At 32.1% G+C, this 18,493-nt stretch overlaps 1 protein-coding gene across 1 annotated transcript; it reads right to left on the bottom strand.

The window, feature by feature from the left end:
• Positions 1 to 606: 606 nt before the first annotated feature.
• Positions 607 to 17,736, bottom strand: LOC134684308 (uncharacterized). Its single transcript, XM_063543595.1, has 4 exons — positions 17,623 to 17,736; positions 9,755 to 9,833; positions 5,476 to 5,551; positions 607 to 832 (listed from the first exon to the last, which is right to left on the bottom strand). Exons 1-4 carry the CDS (start codon positions 17,734 to 17,736, stop codon positions 754 to 756), a joined length of 348 nt encoding a protein of 115 aa, XP_063399665.1. The 3' UTR covers positions 607 to 753.
• Positions 17,737 to 18,493: the final 757 nt, after the last annotated feature.

Below are 18,493 nucleotides of genomic sequence, written 5' to 3'. Positions count from 1 at the left end.
ATTGGAAAGTGAATACCATAAAATGAAGAGAAAAGGAAGAAGTTGGAATTGATAAGTTTTTAAATCTATTTCGAGCTTGTGGTTTTGAAACAAGTAGTTTAGAAGTTAGTTTAGAAGACTTTACGATTGCTGCAAGCTACCGGGTTGTTCAGAAACTGTAATTTCCCATGGGAATGGTCGCAGTCCCTAAAAAAAGTAGCTTTAATAGTCTGATGACGTCGGTTTTGTTTTAGATCAGCTGTCGCAGGAACATCGTGCTTCAGAGACTATGTATTTCAAAACTAGTTGTCTCAGAAATTAGGTTTATCAGACTCAAGGTGTTTCAGAAAGCTTTTTAAAGCTTGTTCTTTTATAGATTTTGAAAGGTTACAAGTGTTGAGCAAATCAGTTGAGCCCTCGGAGTCATTGAAAGGATTAAGGACAGATTGAGGTAACAATTTTTATATCACTTTATTTTGTGTGAAAACGAATACAAGCAGATACTTTTTCAGCCAAGCACGTTACACTTCTTTTATTCTGAAACTCGTCACACTTACAAATATAAAGAACACGTCGATGAAGATTATAGATAAAGATCAGACATACTTTATTCAGGTAGAAATTCACAGACAATATATAGATATAACAACGATATACTATAAACTTCATTAATAAAACGTAGCAGGATTCATTGAGGGATCAATTGACATTCGAATGTAAATTGTATAAAGCGATGCCATCATAAAGTTATAAGGCTGATAATAACAAAAAACATTATTCTGAGTCTATGTTTCGAATTTCCCTGTGAACCATTTTAGAATTTCCACATCGCCATTTAAACCAACCATTGCATCTACAAAAGAAATATTTGAATAAATAAAAGCGTAATAGTATATCAAATTAAAACGATGACTTGGATATAACCAGAAATATTTTTGTAGGGACACGTTTAACTACATCCCTATGAAGTAAAAAGCATAATTCCAGTTAGGTATTGATATATGATCTGGATGCACCTGAGATAAACAAAGACAACATTACTATACTGCTGTTAAAATGTCATAAATCATTTGAGAGAAAACGAATCCGGTTACAAATTAAAACCAAAGGAAACGCATTATCTTAACTCTACTTTCCGCTATATAGATGATGTTCTTTCACTAAACAATTCAAAATTTGGCGACTATGTGGAACGCATCTATCCCATCGAACTAGAGATCAAGGATACTACATATACAGTTAAGTCGGCTTCATATCTTGACTTACATCTCAAAATTGACAATGAGGGTCGATTGAAAACAAAACTTTACGACAAAAGTTATGATTTCAGCTTTCCAATTGTGAACTTTCCATTTCTAAGTAGCAACATTCCAGCAGCACCTGCATACGGGATATATATCACACAATTGATACGATATTCCCGTGCTTGCATTTCCTATCATGATTTTCTTGATAGAGGGTAACTGCTCACAAGGAAGCTATTAAACCAAGAGTTCCAAATGGTAAAGTTGAAATCATCCCTTCGTAAATTTTACGGACGCCATCACGAGTTGGTTGACCGTTATGGAATAACCGTTTCACAAATGATATCGGAAATGTTCCTTACGTCGTAACTACAATCCCCTTCCCTTTCATGAATGTGACCTACCGAATTAGACTATTTACCGGATTTGTAATCACATAAGCAACACGACGGGTTCCACATGTGGAGCAGGATCTGCTTACCCTTCCGGAGCACTTGAGATTACCCTAGTTTTTGGTGGGGTTCGTGTTGTTTATTCTTTGGTTTTCTATGTTGCGTCATGTGTACTATTGTTTTTCTGTTTTTTTTTGTAGCCCCGGCGTTGTCAGTTTGTTTTAGATTTATGAGTTTGACTGTCCCTTTGGTATCTTTCGTCCCTCTTCTATAAGAGGAAAACACATAAACTATAAGAGGGAAACAAAGGAACAACAGGAAAACTAAAGTGAAACAATACAAACGCCAAAATACATAGAAATAAACTCATCATCTATACCAGGATTAAATTTTGTATTTACGCCTGACGCGCGTTTCGTCTACAAAAGACTAATCAGTGACGCTCGAACCCAAAAACGTTAAAAAGTTCAAATAAAGTACAAACTTCTATCTGATAATAACTACCATATTCTTGACTTGGTACAGGACATTTTGAATAAAAATCGTGGGTTTTACCTGATTTTATGACCTATCCAAAACTTCCCACTGATATGGAAATGTTAAAAGCTATCGCTAAAATGACAACACTACATGACAGAAATGCAGTACAAAAAAAACCTGACAAGAGCACTTATCACAGAAAAACGCACAAATAAATATTATAACAGTCGACACAACATGTAGACTGCAGAAAAACGAACATCTTTTATCAACGACTATTTGTGCTTGATGATAGCTATTTATAAAGGAGAGTGTTTCTCTTGGATTCATATGATGTTATACATATTTTTGTGTGTGCCTTGAAAATATAATTACATATATAGGCTGATAGATCAATTACATTGTTTTTGTTTTCGATGTGAATTTTACACATTTGTATAACTATATGTGTTTCATTAAACGATGTCCTGCGCTTGATTTACTTAGTCTAATTCATTTATAGTTCCATTAAAACCAGAACCAAATATTTGGTATTGACTAACCTATAGTTGCTATTAAAGTACAACTTCATTTGGGCTCTGATGAAAAGCTACTACATTGACAATCATCTATATGATGCCGCATCTTTTTTTAAATTTTAATACAGATAGCAATACAATTTACCATAAAAAGAAAAAAACTAAAGAAAAAGAATGAAATTTCTAAAAGTCTTATACACTTGGATCTTTGCCGGTCGAATAAATGGCAGAATCATATTATAATGGTACAATTTTTAAAATTGACTATACAGCCATGCATCTCAAGTTCTTCTTGTGTAATTGCAATTTGAAAGCGTGTAATGTTTTTTCCATACATCGAAATTACACGAGATTATCAAAGCGAAAACATACAAAAAACATATTGCATGTTCTTTGGGTTTAAAATCATATGTCAACGAAATGGACTTGTTTTAATATTTTTACAGTTATTCTATTTGCATTAGATTAAACTACTAAATGTATCTGTATTAGGATCACGCCTCTGTTGTGGTCTTTCCAATAAAAAATTGTTTTAAATTGATTAAAATATAGGAATAAATCAAATACCGTGACAGCGGTTTGATTAAAGCTTTTCATGGAAACAAATAACATAGAATAAATTTCAATTTCAATAAGTAAGCGCCGGTTAATGTTCGACATCGAAATAATTGAGACGTCTTTTAAATCTTTTATTTAAAAAAAAAACCAAATCTAATCTTTTGACTAATCAGTTATTTACAATCAGTCATCTGACAGCTTAAATGACAGCTGTTCGTTGTAAATTTATTTTGTATATTTGCGAAACATGTGCTTAAAGTAAACACGTATTTTAGATCCTCAATACATGGTTTTGATGATCAGATTTGAAAATAAACAAACCCAAATTAAAAAAACCCCAATCTTTTCATTAATTTTCGAAATGGAACAAATCACTTATAAAAAGTATCGAAAGAAACAAGGCATCTATTTGTAGCTTGCTGTTCGGTGTGAACCAAAAATCTGTATTGAAGAGATTATTTTGACTTATAACGGTTTATTTTTAAAAATTGTGACTTGGATTGAGAAATGTCTCATTGGCACTCATACTACATCTTCTTATATCTACCTAACACAGTATAACACCGCGATTAAAAGTCTCAAGTTCGTATAATGCAAACAAACTATATCTTTTCTATAAATTGTCTACTTCCATTTACAGTGAAATTACTCTCCTTCATTTCTTGAGATTTATATTTACTTCTTCAGTTACAAATTTCTTGACGAACTTAAATGAGCATCATTCCAGTAATCCGCCATTAAGTGAAATAAATCCATTCTCATATGTTATTTTCACAAGCTGTTTACACGTAATTGTCTCTAGATGCTTAGGTTTTCTATACCAATTTTAGTACAAAGAAATGAGAGTGGTTATGTGGTAAGCTGATGATACTAAGCGCATCTTGAAAGAACTTTGGATCGTAATACCAATAATTGAGTCTTACAACAAAAAAATGCAGTCGTTTTTAGAAATAAAACTACTTTTAGAGGTATGGCACTGAAATATCATTAGACGCATGTTTTTTCTTAATTGCAAAATGTGATGACTATTTATGAACTAAAATATAACGGAGGCGTTGAAATATATTTATAAGTCACTCTTTAAGTAGATATGAAAATGGTCATTCAAATCTAAGCAATGATAACAAAAAAAAATAGTATTTAAAATTGAGAATGGAAATGGGGAATGTGTCAAAGAGACAACAACCAATACTAAATTTAGTCCTGGTATCTATGATGAGTTTATTTAGCAGCTTCATGTATGCATACAGGTTTATTTGAATTTTGATTTGTCATTATAACTGTAATAAGATTAGTAGAAATTTTATATTTTCTTGATAAGATCAAAATTAATAAAAGATTGTGTGATTTCATTTCGATGTAATGAAGATTATCAAATGTAATCCATAAAATAAAGCCTCGTTCTGACATATATTTGACGTTAATGTTCGTTTGAAAGAAATTGTGCAGAAAGACGTATAGACTATCTATTGGAAAACATTAAAAATGTATGATGACGGGAATATATACATTCATTGATACAAGTTCAAGTAGTTCTAGCTATTTAATTCGAAGAGAATTACAAATGACAGAATAAATTTCACCTAAAATCATACATGGAACTATAATAAAGATATAAATGGTGGTTTATTTTGTTTAAGGTAGTTTTCCAGATAAATTCAGTTGAATAAGCCTAGTGATTTCACATACTTATCAAATATCTTAAAAAAAAACACATTCGTGGTGCATTCAAACCAATAACTTGGTAAACATCCTGATTTGCGGTTTCCAGTATAGGATTCGAGAAATAAATAAAAATATTTCGCTTTTTTTCTTTTTCTTTATTTACTTAACTGTTGTAGTTCAATCATTAAAAACAGTGTATTGAAGGTTATATAACAAGTATAGACATGTGTGCAATAACGATTCTTGGATTTTTGGTTTAGATAAGCACACTTTGTATTTTCCGTCCACATTTAACGGATGCTAATTGTTTTTATAATGTTCACTTGATAACTTTAATCTATTCACGTGTTACACATATTTAAAATATTTTCCATTTGCGATAGATAAGAGAGAATCAATTACCAATCGATTAACTCGGAATAAGAAACACATTTTTGTCATATTTCATATTGCATCAAACCAAATTACAACAAATTTTGCAGTAATATTGATATATGCCCATAGGAACATTCATGTTTATTTGACCAGCCTTTTATAATGAACTGTATATACTACATTTTAGATTATGATTGAAAAAAATAATAATAGTTTTGATAGTCGTAATGCAATGGTATTTTTATTCTTTATACATAAGCTTACTTCCACTTGTATCTTTTATCAAGTCCGTATAACTCTGCATCTCCGGATATGACATCATACGCACTATTGTCCATCGCTGAAAAAATAATATAAAAGGTCAATATTTATGTTCAGGACCATACGAGTATTTGGACCGTACGCGTATGGTCGGATCTTATGAGTATATTCTCGTATGGTTACTAACGGGCCGGACCATATGAGTCATATGGTCATGACCATACGCGTATGGTCCAAATACTCATATGATCCCGAACATTTCTTTCGAAGTACAATAAAGATTTTCGATTTTTTCTTTGTGTCAGATCTAATGATCGTTCAACATATAGGGTATTTGCATCTGAATTAAACACATTTATTCGAGAACCAGTTTTTGGCATGACACGGGTTATGTTTTCTTTTCAAATATTTATGATGGTATAATACTAACGGGAGGAATTGTACTTAATATTCATATGATGAAGACATAATCTTTCAATCAGCTGTTTAATTGAGGTCTGGAGCTAGCATGTCAGTAACTGTTAGTGGTTCTTTGTTAATTCATGTCATTTTGTTTAGTTTCTTGTGTTACCTATTCTGACATCGTACTCAGATTTCGCTTTAACTGAGTTTCACAAAGAGCATTGTTGTGTGTTTATTTGTTCTACATCGGCTAGAGGTGTAGGGGGAGGGTTGAGATCACAAAAAACATGTTAAAAGCCGCCGCATTTGTGCGCCTGTCTATGGTAGCCAACGTAACATCTAACAACTCAAGATTAAAGGACAAAAATGCAAACAGTTACAGATAGGCTTTACCCCCAAAGCCCGTATCCTATAATAAGCAAAATAAGATTTGCAATGAACAGTTGAACACAGTTCAATACTGTCATGCAGTTTATATATATATATAATTGTTATTCATTTTAGCTTGTTATTCTTGTATGACCTTTTGTAAATACTTACACCAACTTTTGAAATTAACAAATTTAACAAGTTTGAATTGCTTAGCCGCATCTTCTATCTGTGGGTAAATTCAACATAGTTAAGGGAGAGTTAGCGTTCAAGTATATAACAAATGCACCAATAACAAACAAAAACCTGACATACATTAAATGTTCACACTTTTCTTTTTTTTTTATTTTTATATATAGAAATTAGAATAATCAATGTAAAAATATGCTAGTTGGATTTATCTTCATTATATTTTTATTCAAAACGTTCAATTTTGTTAGATATTTTGAAACCATAACTTCTACAATTTGCGTTATTATTCTCTTGATAAAAAGTCAACTCAATTGACATAAAATTATTAACTGCCACTGTCTCATGTCGGTTCTCTTATGTCCACATATGTTTCTGATTTAAATTGACTTTGGAGTAAATAGAATTTGATGTTCTATTTGTATTTCGAGCTTACCTTAGACAATAAAGTTCTCTTCGAGTTTATTTATCATTACTTTAAGAGGAATGCTTTTATTTTCTAAATTTATGGTCATCATAAAATAAGTTTTAATCAGGACATACACTTTTTTATAATCGACAAGAAAGTCTCTCACGACAACAGAGATTGAATTATAACACGATAAGATCTAAAGACTTTGATTTTGTCAAATGTTTCAGGTTAACATCATAAAGGGATATGACAAAACAGACATTTGATTTTAGGTTCTTTAGAGATAATAATGTTATAGCTAACACGCCAAAATATCACGACATGATTATATACAAATTGTACCTAATTGAATGTCAAATGTCAAACTAAGAATTTGCAAGAAGGATTTGGCTCCACAATTAAAGCATATACATGTATGTTCTGTTCATTGTATATGTATAATATATACCTGATCATAAAATATAAACTAACTCAAAAATAAAAAGATCTTTTACAATTGGCAAGTAATATGTAAATAAAGAGCTTTTTTTAAAATACAGTAACAGGGCAGATTATGACGTTGCTAACGTAAATGGTTATTTTCGCGGCGTCTACCTGTGACTTATCGAAAAAGAAGATGCATTTTTCGACTAATTGTTATCATTCAAACTGATTTAAATGAGACTCTTTTTTTAAATGACATTTGTTTTGATAACATGTGAAGATTATGTTTACCAAATTGTCATGAAAAAGTCAATAATATTTTTTTTTAAATAAAACTTGTTAAAATAATACGCAGAAAAAATAACGTAACTTTCTACATTTATGAACATTTGATAAATATCAGTTATTAGTAAAAAAAAGAATACAAATATTTTCACAAATAACAGCTTTTTCTTTTGAAACAAAAAAAGTTATGTAATTCTGGAAAGGAAAATTACGTCCACAAATCCGAATTTTGAGGAAATGTCTGAAATTTTAATCTCAATTTACTCAAAAAGTAGAACATGCTGGTCTATTTTGTACACATATTTGATTTAATCAGCTCAAACAAATCGCCAATATGCAAATTTTCAACAAAATTTCAATAAGGGATAAAATTTGTATCGTATGCCCTAAATAACGTGCGTCCAAAACGCTATTCTAGATAAACCTTCACCCGAAATACTCAAAGTTGAGAGCAAAAGACGTACAAGACCGTACAAGAACTAATCATGCCAAAATGGGGCCTTAACATATAGCCATTTCCTCATTAAACGTCATTTGATGAATGCATGTCACTTTATCTGACAGAGTTGGAACCAGAGTTTCTTTATTCACGAACGACAATTTTAAGACATGTCAGGTACCGAAGAACAGAGTGCTGACAACTGAGTTAATATATATCAAAAAACAAATAATGCATTTGAAGATATAAATAAGAAAATGTAGTATGAGTACAAATGATACAACTCTCTTCCATGCAAGCCACAGATTGTTGAAAGTAAACCATTATACGTCAAAGAACAATTTCTAACACGGAGCCGAACAGAAAGCTATAGAGGGCACCAAATTGAACAGTGTAAAACATTTTAAACAGGAAAAGTAACGGTATAATCTATATATAAAACAAGAAACACTTATGAACCATATCAGCATACGACCATGTGTATGTTTGACGATGATTTAACTTTTATTAAATATGCATACATTTACTTGTGCACATGTTTCATACATTGCAAGTTGCCTTGACATGACTTATATGTGTCATCTCTCCAGTACTCAACAATATTTTATAAGAATTGGAAATTTGACGATGAAGTATCCTGCAATAATTAACAAAAATGTTGTCAAGCTAGATAATATCTGCGTATCTTGAAGAAAAATGATTTTATTTTCTTATATTTCATGATTTAAGAAAAGCCGATGTTTACTGCAACAGAAGAATTCAAGAATTATAAAAAAATCCATTCAATAAATTTACAACAAATATCACAGTTTTAAGTTCCCAAAAACCTATAAAATCCTAGATCATTCATTTGTTGAAGTGAGAACATATGCTGTATATGTGAGACACTAACAGAATGTAAATATCATATAATAATTAACAACATATACGCTTGTTTCTTGTATACCGGTTCTAATTACTGTAGGACGAAATCCATTAATTGCGTTATCGCAGTCCTTTATTAAGTACTAAAACCATAGAGACAGCCTATCAAGGCATTGTTCCACCCTATTATAAGAGAAAAACAAAAATCCGTTCTATTTTTCTACAGATGGGTCACGTTCTTCCCAGAAAAGAAATTCATCTGATTCCAAATGAACTTTTCAAACTAATTAAGATTGAATCAGTTTCGGATATGCGTACCTCGATATATTTTTGATGATACCAAACGATTTACCTTTCAAAAACGTGTTTGTCATTGACTATCGAATGTAATATGATCAAATTAGAGATCGATTTAGAAATATACATTTTCGTCTTTTTCACCTATATATTTGGCATTTAGAAGAAAAAAACATATCGATGACAAGATATTTGTAAGTCATCATGTAAGGTATCGGTTTGTTTCTCAACCAGAGTATATCAAATCATTCTATAACCCCTCCCAAAAGATGATAGAAAATGCACCTTTTTCTTGCAATTGAAGATAATATTTTAATATACTATTTTCTCCCCCAATTTAGCAATGACGAAGAATTTTGTTGGATAAATGCGGAGATTTAATGACATATGTTTAATATTTCAAGAATTATAGATTGAAACAAATTTCTTTTTACTTTTTACTTTTTTTACTTTTTTTTTAGGGGAGTATTTTTGTTGTTTTATTACCAAAGAACAGAGCTGAAGCGATTCTTCTTTCGTGATACTTTGTCTAAGGTTAGCAGTATTTAAACCGTTTTGATATATAGCGTACTCGGATTTAAAGCGAACATAGAATCGTGTACCTGGATATGATCTTGATACACCAGTCAGTACGGTGATAAATAGAAATAATAATATTACTTTTGCTGTTCTTCTACACATCTGAAAAATATAAACGATATATTTAAAAAAAATATATACATACCTACAATGATAATGTCTGTTAGGAATTGTATTTTATGAAACACATTTGACTTTCATGATATGCTCTAAAAAGCTTGACAGTTAGCATATATTCATGGATCGAAACATATTTTTCAAGTATACCATCTTGACGTAAAGTATTTGTTATACAAATAAATATTCAGTTAAGGAATTAATTGCTTGGGGGATAGAAAATAAAACCAAATTTGATTTGATTTTTAAATGCTACCATTGATAATGTTTTACGGATCTATTATTTTCCATAGTCTCAATTTAAATTATCTACAAAACAACAAATTGAATTGGAAAGAATATTACAATAACATTTTTCTGATTAAGCAGATGAAGTTGTATTTCGTACTTATAGATTGGTCAAAACCTAGGCATTTCAATACAAAATTATAATATTAATAGATATAGGAAGATGTGGTGTGAGTGCCAATGAGACAACTCTCCATCCAAGTAACAATTTAAAAAGTAAACCATTATAGGTTAAAGTACTAAAACTTGTTTACCATTTTGCGTGTATTTGTTGTGATTTTTCAAATTTTTTAAAAGAAAAATGTAGCATCCTTCATTGAATGTTGTATAATCCAAACAGTGTTTTACATTTTTTAAAGAGAATTAATTTTGATAACAGTAAAACTTTTGAAGGTTTAGTTCGGGAAAACCTACAGTATCAATAAGCGAAGGTAATTTGGAAAATTACATAAACGTGTAGCAGGGTTAAACTATTATATAAAAAAGAAGATGTGGTATGATTGCCAATGAGACAACTATCCTCAAAAGACCAAAATGACATAAACATTAACAATTATGGGTCACCGTACGGCCTTCAACAATGAGCAAAGCCCATACCGCATACAGCTATAAAAGGCCCCGATAAGACAATGTAAAACAATTCAAACGAGAAAACTAACGGCCTTATTTAATTAAAAAAAAATGAACGAAAAACAAATATAAACAATCGACAACCCCTGAATTATAGGCTCCTGACTTGGGACAGACACATACATAAATAATATGGCGGGGTTAAACATGTTAGCAGGATCCCAACCCTCCCCCTAACCTGGGACAGTGGTATAATAGTACAACATAAGAACGAACTATACACATCAGTTGAAAAAGGCTTAACTCATCAGATAGACAAAAAATAAAAATGGACGTGGTAGTTTGTTTAGGACTCAACCCCTGCATTTTTACTTTCGATTACAAAAATAGCTAAAAGTGCATTAAAAGGACAAAACAAAAAAGGTCAGACAAAAAGCACTAAATTATATATAAAATCAGTCAGCAGTTTAATAAAAAATAAAATAAAATTATACTTTGATTCTGTAAAAGAAGTCTGAATAATTAAAGACGGTATCTTAATTTTTAGCCTGTCGGAAACTAAATGCGTGCCTTATTATACAAAGTGATATGTTATTTCTACAGTTCGAACATTGTCTATGGTCTAATACTTCCTAAATTTAGCAACAAAGTACAATGTCATTTTCATGTCAATCAATTTCTGTCAAATTCGAGAGATCATTGTTGGACAGATTTGTGTTAAAGATTTTATGGCTATATCTTGTTGCTGTGATATAAAATTAATGTCAGATCAAAATAGATACCTTATTGGTTATTACCACGTTATAACCGGTGACCTTAACATTGTTAATAACACTTCTCTACGAAACGTGTTATCGAAAGGTCCGAAATATCGTGAGCCTAAATCCATCAATTGGAAACACAACTTTAAAATTTTGATGGATTCAGTCGAGGATTATGCCAGGCAATGGGCTAAGCGCGAGAAGGAAGACGTAGACACTCTATCCGAATGGTTTAAGGCAGTGAGGTCGTTAATACAAATCAGAATTAAGAAACTGAATGGGTCCATCAATGCCAATGCTACGTCAATCTTCAAAGATCCAAATGTTGCTAAACACCTATCTGACCTCCATGATGAATATGTTGTTGTCCCCGCAGACAAAGCCCCAAACAACATCGTTTATATCTGTAAAAGTCATTACATTAATTGCTTGATAAACGAATTAGGTATAGACAATTCACTTGGAAACCCAACATATACCCTCACGACACTTACCAGAGAGGAAATCCTGGATAATCATAGGTCTGTTCTTTGTTCCTTTGGTATTTCAACCAAAGATGAAGAACTGGATCTTCCATCACTGTATTGGATACCTAAACTACATAAGTGTCCTTACAAACAACGGTATATTGCTGGGTCTTCCAAGTGCTCCACGAAACCCCTTTCTAAATTATTAACATCCATTTTATCAGCAATCAAAGACGGGCTTCAAAGTTATTGTGAAACTGCCTATTCTAGAGGTGGCGTGAATCAGATGTGGATACTTAAAAATTCCAAAGATCTTTTAGAGTACATACAATCTAACTCTCTTTCATCTTGTAACAGTATTAAAACATTTGACTTTTCTACTCTTTACACAAGTATTCCACATTCCAAACTAAAAGACAAATTAAAAGAGTTGGTATTACTTTGCTTCATAAAAAAGAATGGCCAACGTAGATACAAGTATCTTGTCTAAGGGAGGGATAAATCATACTTTGTAAAGAATCATTCTGATTCAAACAAAAAATTCTCTGAAACCGATATTATCAAGATGCTTGATTTCTTGATTGACAACATATTTGTTATGTTCAGAGGACGTGTTTTTCAACAGACTGTCGGCATCCCAATGGGAACAAACTGTGCCCCTCTACTTGCTGACTTGTTTCTTTATTATTATGAGGCTGACTTCATGCAGGAACTTCTTAGGAAGAAAGATAAGAAGTTAGCAATATCCTTTAACTCTACTTTCCGCTAAATAGATGACGTTCTTTCACTAAACAATTCAAAATTTTGTGACTATGTGAATCGCATCTATCCCATCGAATTGGAGATAAAGGATACTACATATACAGTTAAGTCGGCTTCATATCTTGACTTACATCTAGAAATTGACAATGAGGGTCGGTTGAAGACAAAACTTTACGACAAAAGAGATGATTTCAGCTTTCCAATTGTGGACTTTCCATTTCTAAGTAGCAACATTCCAGCAGCACCTGCATACGGGGTATATATCTCCCAATTGATACGATATTCCCGTGCTTGCATTTCCTATCATGATTTTCTTGATAGAGATTACTGCTCACAAGGAAGCTATTAAACCAAGAGTTCCAATGGTGAAGTTGAAATCATCCCTTCGTAAATTTTACGGACGCCATCATGAGTTGGTTGACCGTTATGGAATAACCGTTTCACAAATGATATCGGATATGTTCCTTACGTCGTAACTACAATCCCCTTCCCTTTCATGAATTTGACCTACCGAATTAGACTATTTACCGGATATGTAATCACATAAGCAACACGACGGGTGCCGCATGTGGAGCAGGATCTGCTTACCCTTCCGGAGCACCTCAGATCACCTCTAGTTTTTGGTGGGATTCGTGTTGTTTATTCTTTAATTTTCTATGTTGTGTCATGTGTACTATTGTTTTTCTGTTTGTCTTTTTCATTTTTTGCCATGGCGTTGTCAGTTTGTTTTAGATTTACGAGTTTGACTGTCACTTTGGTATCTTTCGTCCCTCTTTTATTGGCTTGTGTTATGGGTAAAAGCAAATTTAAGAAGATGTTGTTTGATTGCTATTGAGACAACTCGCCATCAACTCCCAAACGAAGCAGAAAAAAGCAACTATAGGTCATCATACGGCCAATTAACTCCATACCGGATAGTAAGATATAAAAGACACTGAAATGACAAATGAAAACAAAACAACCAAAAATACAATAACTGCTCCTCGGATTGAAGGTGCAACTAATGCTATATATCTCCAAATTGATACGATATTACAGTGCTTGCATTTCCTATCATGAATTTTCTTGATAGAGGGTTGCTGCTCACAAGGAGGCTATTAAACCAAGAGTCTCAAATGATGAAATTGAAATCATTCCTTCGTAAATTTTACGGACGCCATTACGAGTTGGTTGACCGTTATGGAATGAAATGATATCGAATATGTTCCTGACGTCGCAACTACAATCCCCTCCTCTTTCATGAATGTGACCTACCGAATAGTACACTACTTACGGGATGTGTTATCACATAAGCAACACGACGGGTGCCACATGTGGTGCAGGATCTGCTTACCCTTGCAGAGCACCTGAGACCACACTAGTTTTTGATGGGGTTGGTGTTGCTTATTCTTTAGTTTTCTATGTTGTATCATGTGTACTATTGTTTGGTTTGTCTGTTTGTCCTTTTTCATTTTTAGCCATGGCGTTGTCAGTTTATTTTCGATTTATGAGTTTGACTGTTCCTCTGGTGTCTTTCATCCCTCTTTTAATGATTACTGTAACATGCCCAAATTATTCAGCCATTAAGTTTTCTAATATATTGAACAACACAACTTTTAATATAACTATTTGATAGATTCGAAAAATCAGTTAACTAAGTATTCTATATTATCATGCGAAAAAGTTATAGCAAAGTGAATCGTCAATGTTCGTCTGATAAAAAAGAGTAAAAAAAATAAATGTTCGGTAAATATACATTGTAAACGCAAAACATTTTACTGGGTTAAAGTCTATTTAACTATAAACTTGCAAATACTCCATGGACGAAATATGGACAGTGCAGCACAAATATTTCAAACTTTTCCTATAAGTGTATTATGTTACTATAAAAATATGAAACATCATACTCCAAAATATTTTATTTGGTTCAAAATTCATGATTATCGCACTAAATTTAGCCCTTACTTGTTTCTAAGACTGATACAAATAGCCGATATGATTGTACTCTTATATTTCATATTTACACATTCCTATTGTTTATAAACCCATTTAAAAATTCATCAACATAACTAAAATTCTCAGTTGAAAGAAGTTGAATTTTCGGTTTTAATTAAATGATATTGAGTCCCTGCATAAACTGTAAATTGAGATGAATTTAAACAAAATATACTTGATTAAGCTTTATCTCATCGGACAGTTAATTCATGACAAGACAAAGTCATTTCTTCGATTTCTTTTAATTTGTATTTATTATTCTAGAAATTAATCTTCAAATACTGTATAAAATGTTGTATTCATTTTTAAAGATCCCAAGGGTCTAAAGTAAAAACGTTAATTAACAGATCTAGAGTTTTTGGTTAGAATGTTATTCCCTAAATGTTTGGGACCAGAGACATTAATAACATATAGACATACTTATATGTTGGGACTATAACTTCATAAAATAAAGCTGAACATTAGAACAATGTACACACCAAGTTTTAGTTTTAAACATATTTGTTTATAGTGGATTGGGAAACAAGTTTTGCAACTTATATTAATCCCTTTCCACTTTGCGGGTGCGAGTGCTGCCTTGTAGCGGCATTAGCCTACTATTTTTCGAAATCTACAAGGGTGTCTTTAACGTGCAAGAGATATGGCTCTCTCGACAAGGGTCAGCCATTTATCATCCCCTTCCGACTGACTGTCATCGTTTCCTCAAGACCATACATATGTATGGTGTAAAGGGATAGCCGAAAAATTGAGTACCTGAAATGTTTATCCCGAACGGGAATCGAACCAGGAAACTTTGTGTTCGAAGTCCGATGCACTAACCACTACACCTCACACCAAGTGCCAACATAAGATACATAAAATGTATGCAAACGTTGCAGACACCTTTCTTCATTCATTAAAAGCAGTTTAAACATAGAGTAAACATAAAAGAAGTTAAAAGCTATATGACTAAACGTTCATGTTGGAAATAAGTCAACGAGGTATGATAAAACAAAGTGAAATAAAAAAAAGTACCGAACTCCAAAGAATATTCAAAACTGAAAATCCGAGGTAAAATTGCAAAATCAAAAGCTCAAACACACCAAAGGAATGAATAACAAGTTGTTTGGCATTTTTTTATGCAGAAAGTGTAGGATTAAATCTGGTTTAGTAGCTATATAAATATCTAACTTGTATGACAGTCGCATGCAATACCGCTATTTTGACAAAGATGTGTTGACAAAATAACAGACATAAAAGGTGAAATTAGTTATCAAAGGTACCAGAATAATAATTTAGTATGCCAGACGCGCGTTTCGTCTACATAAGAATTATAAGTGACGCTCATATCAAAATATTTATAAAGCCAAACAGTTACAACGTTGTAAAGCATTGAGGATTTAAAATTCCAAAAAGTTGTGCGAAATACGGCTTAGGTAATCTATGCCTGGGAGAAGAACATCCTTAGTTTTTCGAAAAACTCAAAGTTTTGTATACAGGAAATTTATCCAAATGACCACATCATTGATATCCATGTAAACAACGAAGTGTTGACAATTTGGCTGGTGATACCCGCGGGGACGAAACGTCCACAAGCAGGATATCGACCCAGTGGTGTATATATAACTATCAAAGATACCAGGGTTATAATTTATCACACCAGACGCTTGTTTCGTCTACATAAGACTCATCGGTGACGCTCATATCAAAATATTTATAAAGCCAAACAGGTACAAAGTTGAAGAGCATTGAGGATTCAAAATTCCAAAATGTTGTGCCAAATACGGCTAAGGTAATCTATGCCTGGGATAAGAAAATCCTTAGTTTTTCGAAAAATTCAAAGTTTTGTAAACAGGAAATTTATAAAAATTACATTGCTAAAAGTAGGTGAACAGAAGTCAACGTTATCTTAATCACAACCAATTCTTTCAGATTTTAGTGAAATCTTAAGGTTCATAATGAGTCAATTCCCAAACCGCTAATTCGTGATGAATAATCCCAAATATTTTTATAGTAGTACATGTAACACCATAGATGTCATATGTGCAGCATGATATGTCAAACTTCACAGAGCACCCGGAATCACCCCAGTATTTGGTTATATTTCGTGTTATCCAGTCTTATTTTTCTGGGTTGTGTTTAGTAAACGTTTTTTGACTTAAGATTTGAACACACCAGTCAAGAATTCGAAAGGTTTACGCCTTTAAGTGCTACTATTTGACTGTATTGTTCCACATAAAACTGGTTTGCTATATTTTTTAAATAAAACGTATTAATAGCTCATTATAGAAAGGCCCGTAACATTTCATCTTGCTTTACAGAAAGGGACAGAGATATACAAAGGGCAAAATGTAAATATATATAAAAAAAAAATTAAAAAAAAGACTGTACAAAAAATATTTATTTTAGCTTATAACCTGTATAATGACGATTATGTCAAAATGTAAAAGAGCATAATGCTGATATACTGTAGCTAAACATTTGGTTAAGCAAAATGATTGCTACACATATGTTCAGAATAATGAAATGAGAGTCGATGAAGAGTAAAAAAAAAAAACTGAAATGACCCACGTAAACAATTATAATGTTGTGTAAAGTATGTTTTTGCATGGTAAATCAAAATTTATCGAAAAAGTTTATGATTCAATGATTTCTAATTTATTTAACGCATATATCGTTTTCGTTGTTTTTTTTAACTCAATTTTGAAGGCCGTTCGGTGACAAATAGTTGCTAGCGTTTACATCATTTAATTTCAATATTTTTAAAAGTTTGAATAATTAACAGAAATCGTGAATGCATTTCGAGATTAATTATGATGAAGATATTGGCACTTGTAATTATGATTAAAAAAATTAATCATCATTGGAGAATTTTAAATAGACATTTTTTGGCATTAGATCCTTTATATTTTGTTTTCTTTTTTTTATATAATTTTGTATTTAATCTAAGGTTATATAATGATTCGAACTTACCGTAAGAAAGTATTGCCGTTTTACTCCCGTTAAAATTGACTGAGAACTTACTTTACGCTGTTCTTTATATGACGCTGCTGTAGAATTGATTTTTCTTTCCAATTGACAAACCATTCGAATTCCACTATCATTGACGCTTGCCGTAAACAAACAGTATATGCTGTCGATAAGTAAATATAATAATTTATTTTTAAATTAAGGAGACAAAAATGTATTTTTATCTAGGAAACGTTGCAGTCTTGAAAAGAAGAAGATAAGGGGGATAAAAACGAAAAACATAGCTTTCTTCAATTATTATTTTATGCCTGTTTGGTTCTTCGCTTGCGGCCCTCTTTGGTGATTGATCATAAGAAACATAAAAGACATGCATGGTTTCATTCCATCTCAGTTTCTCTAGAAGAAGTGAATGTGAAAATGTAACGATGATGACGGCCGACGACGACGGACACCTAAAGTGATGAGATAAGCTTACTTGGTCCTTTGTGCCAGGTGCTGTATTTATGTTGCAACATTCCAGGAGTGCTTGCTTACGGAGAATTTATCTCCAAGTTATCACGATTGTCCGGGGCTTGTACTTCATATCATGATTTCCTTGATAGAGAGTTTTTGCTCACAAATGATCTACAAAACAAAGAGTTTAAAGCGGGAAAGGTGTAATTATCCCTTCGTAGATTTACGGTAGCTATCACGAATTGGTTGACCGTAATAAAATACTTTCACATATGATAGCGGATATGTTTCTAATGTCGTGACTACAAAATAGTTTCCCGAATGTGACATGCAGAAAAAAGATTTATTACAGGATTTGTATTAACATTAAAATCACGACGAGTGCTACATGAGAAGCAGGCTATGCTTGACCTTCAAGAGC

Source organism: Mytilus trossulus, chromosome 9, assembly GCF_036588685.1.
Source record: "Mytilus trossulus isolate FHL-02 chromosome 9, PNRI_Mtr1.1.1.hap1, whole genome shotgun sequence".
Lineage (NCBI taxonomy): Eukaryota > Metazoa > Mollusca > Bivalvia > Mytilida > Mytilidae > Mytilus > Mytilus trossulus.
Note: the sequence above shows the minus strand (reverse complement) of the source record. Positions and strands in the feature narration are given on the sequence as shown.

Excerpts from the sequence above, each read along its gene's own strand:
- LOC134684308 (XM_063543595.1), bottom strand. The coding sequence starts at position 17,736 with ATGGTTTGTCAATTGGAAAGAAAAATCAATTCTACAGCAGCGTCATAT. Across the intron at positions 9,834-17,622 it reads AACGGCAATACTTTCTTACG|ATGTGTAGAAGAACAGCAAA; the intron begins GTAAGTTCGAAT and ends TATATTTTTCAG. Across the intron at positions 833-5,475 it reads GATAAAAGATACAAGTGGAA|ATGCAATGGTTGGTTTAAAT; the intron begins GTAAGCTTATGT and ends TTTCTTTTGTAG.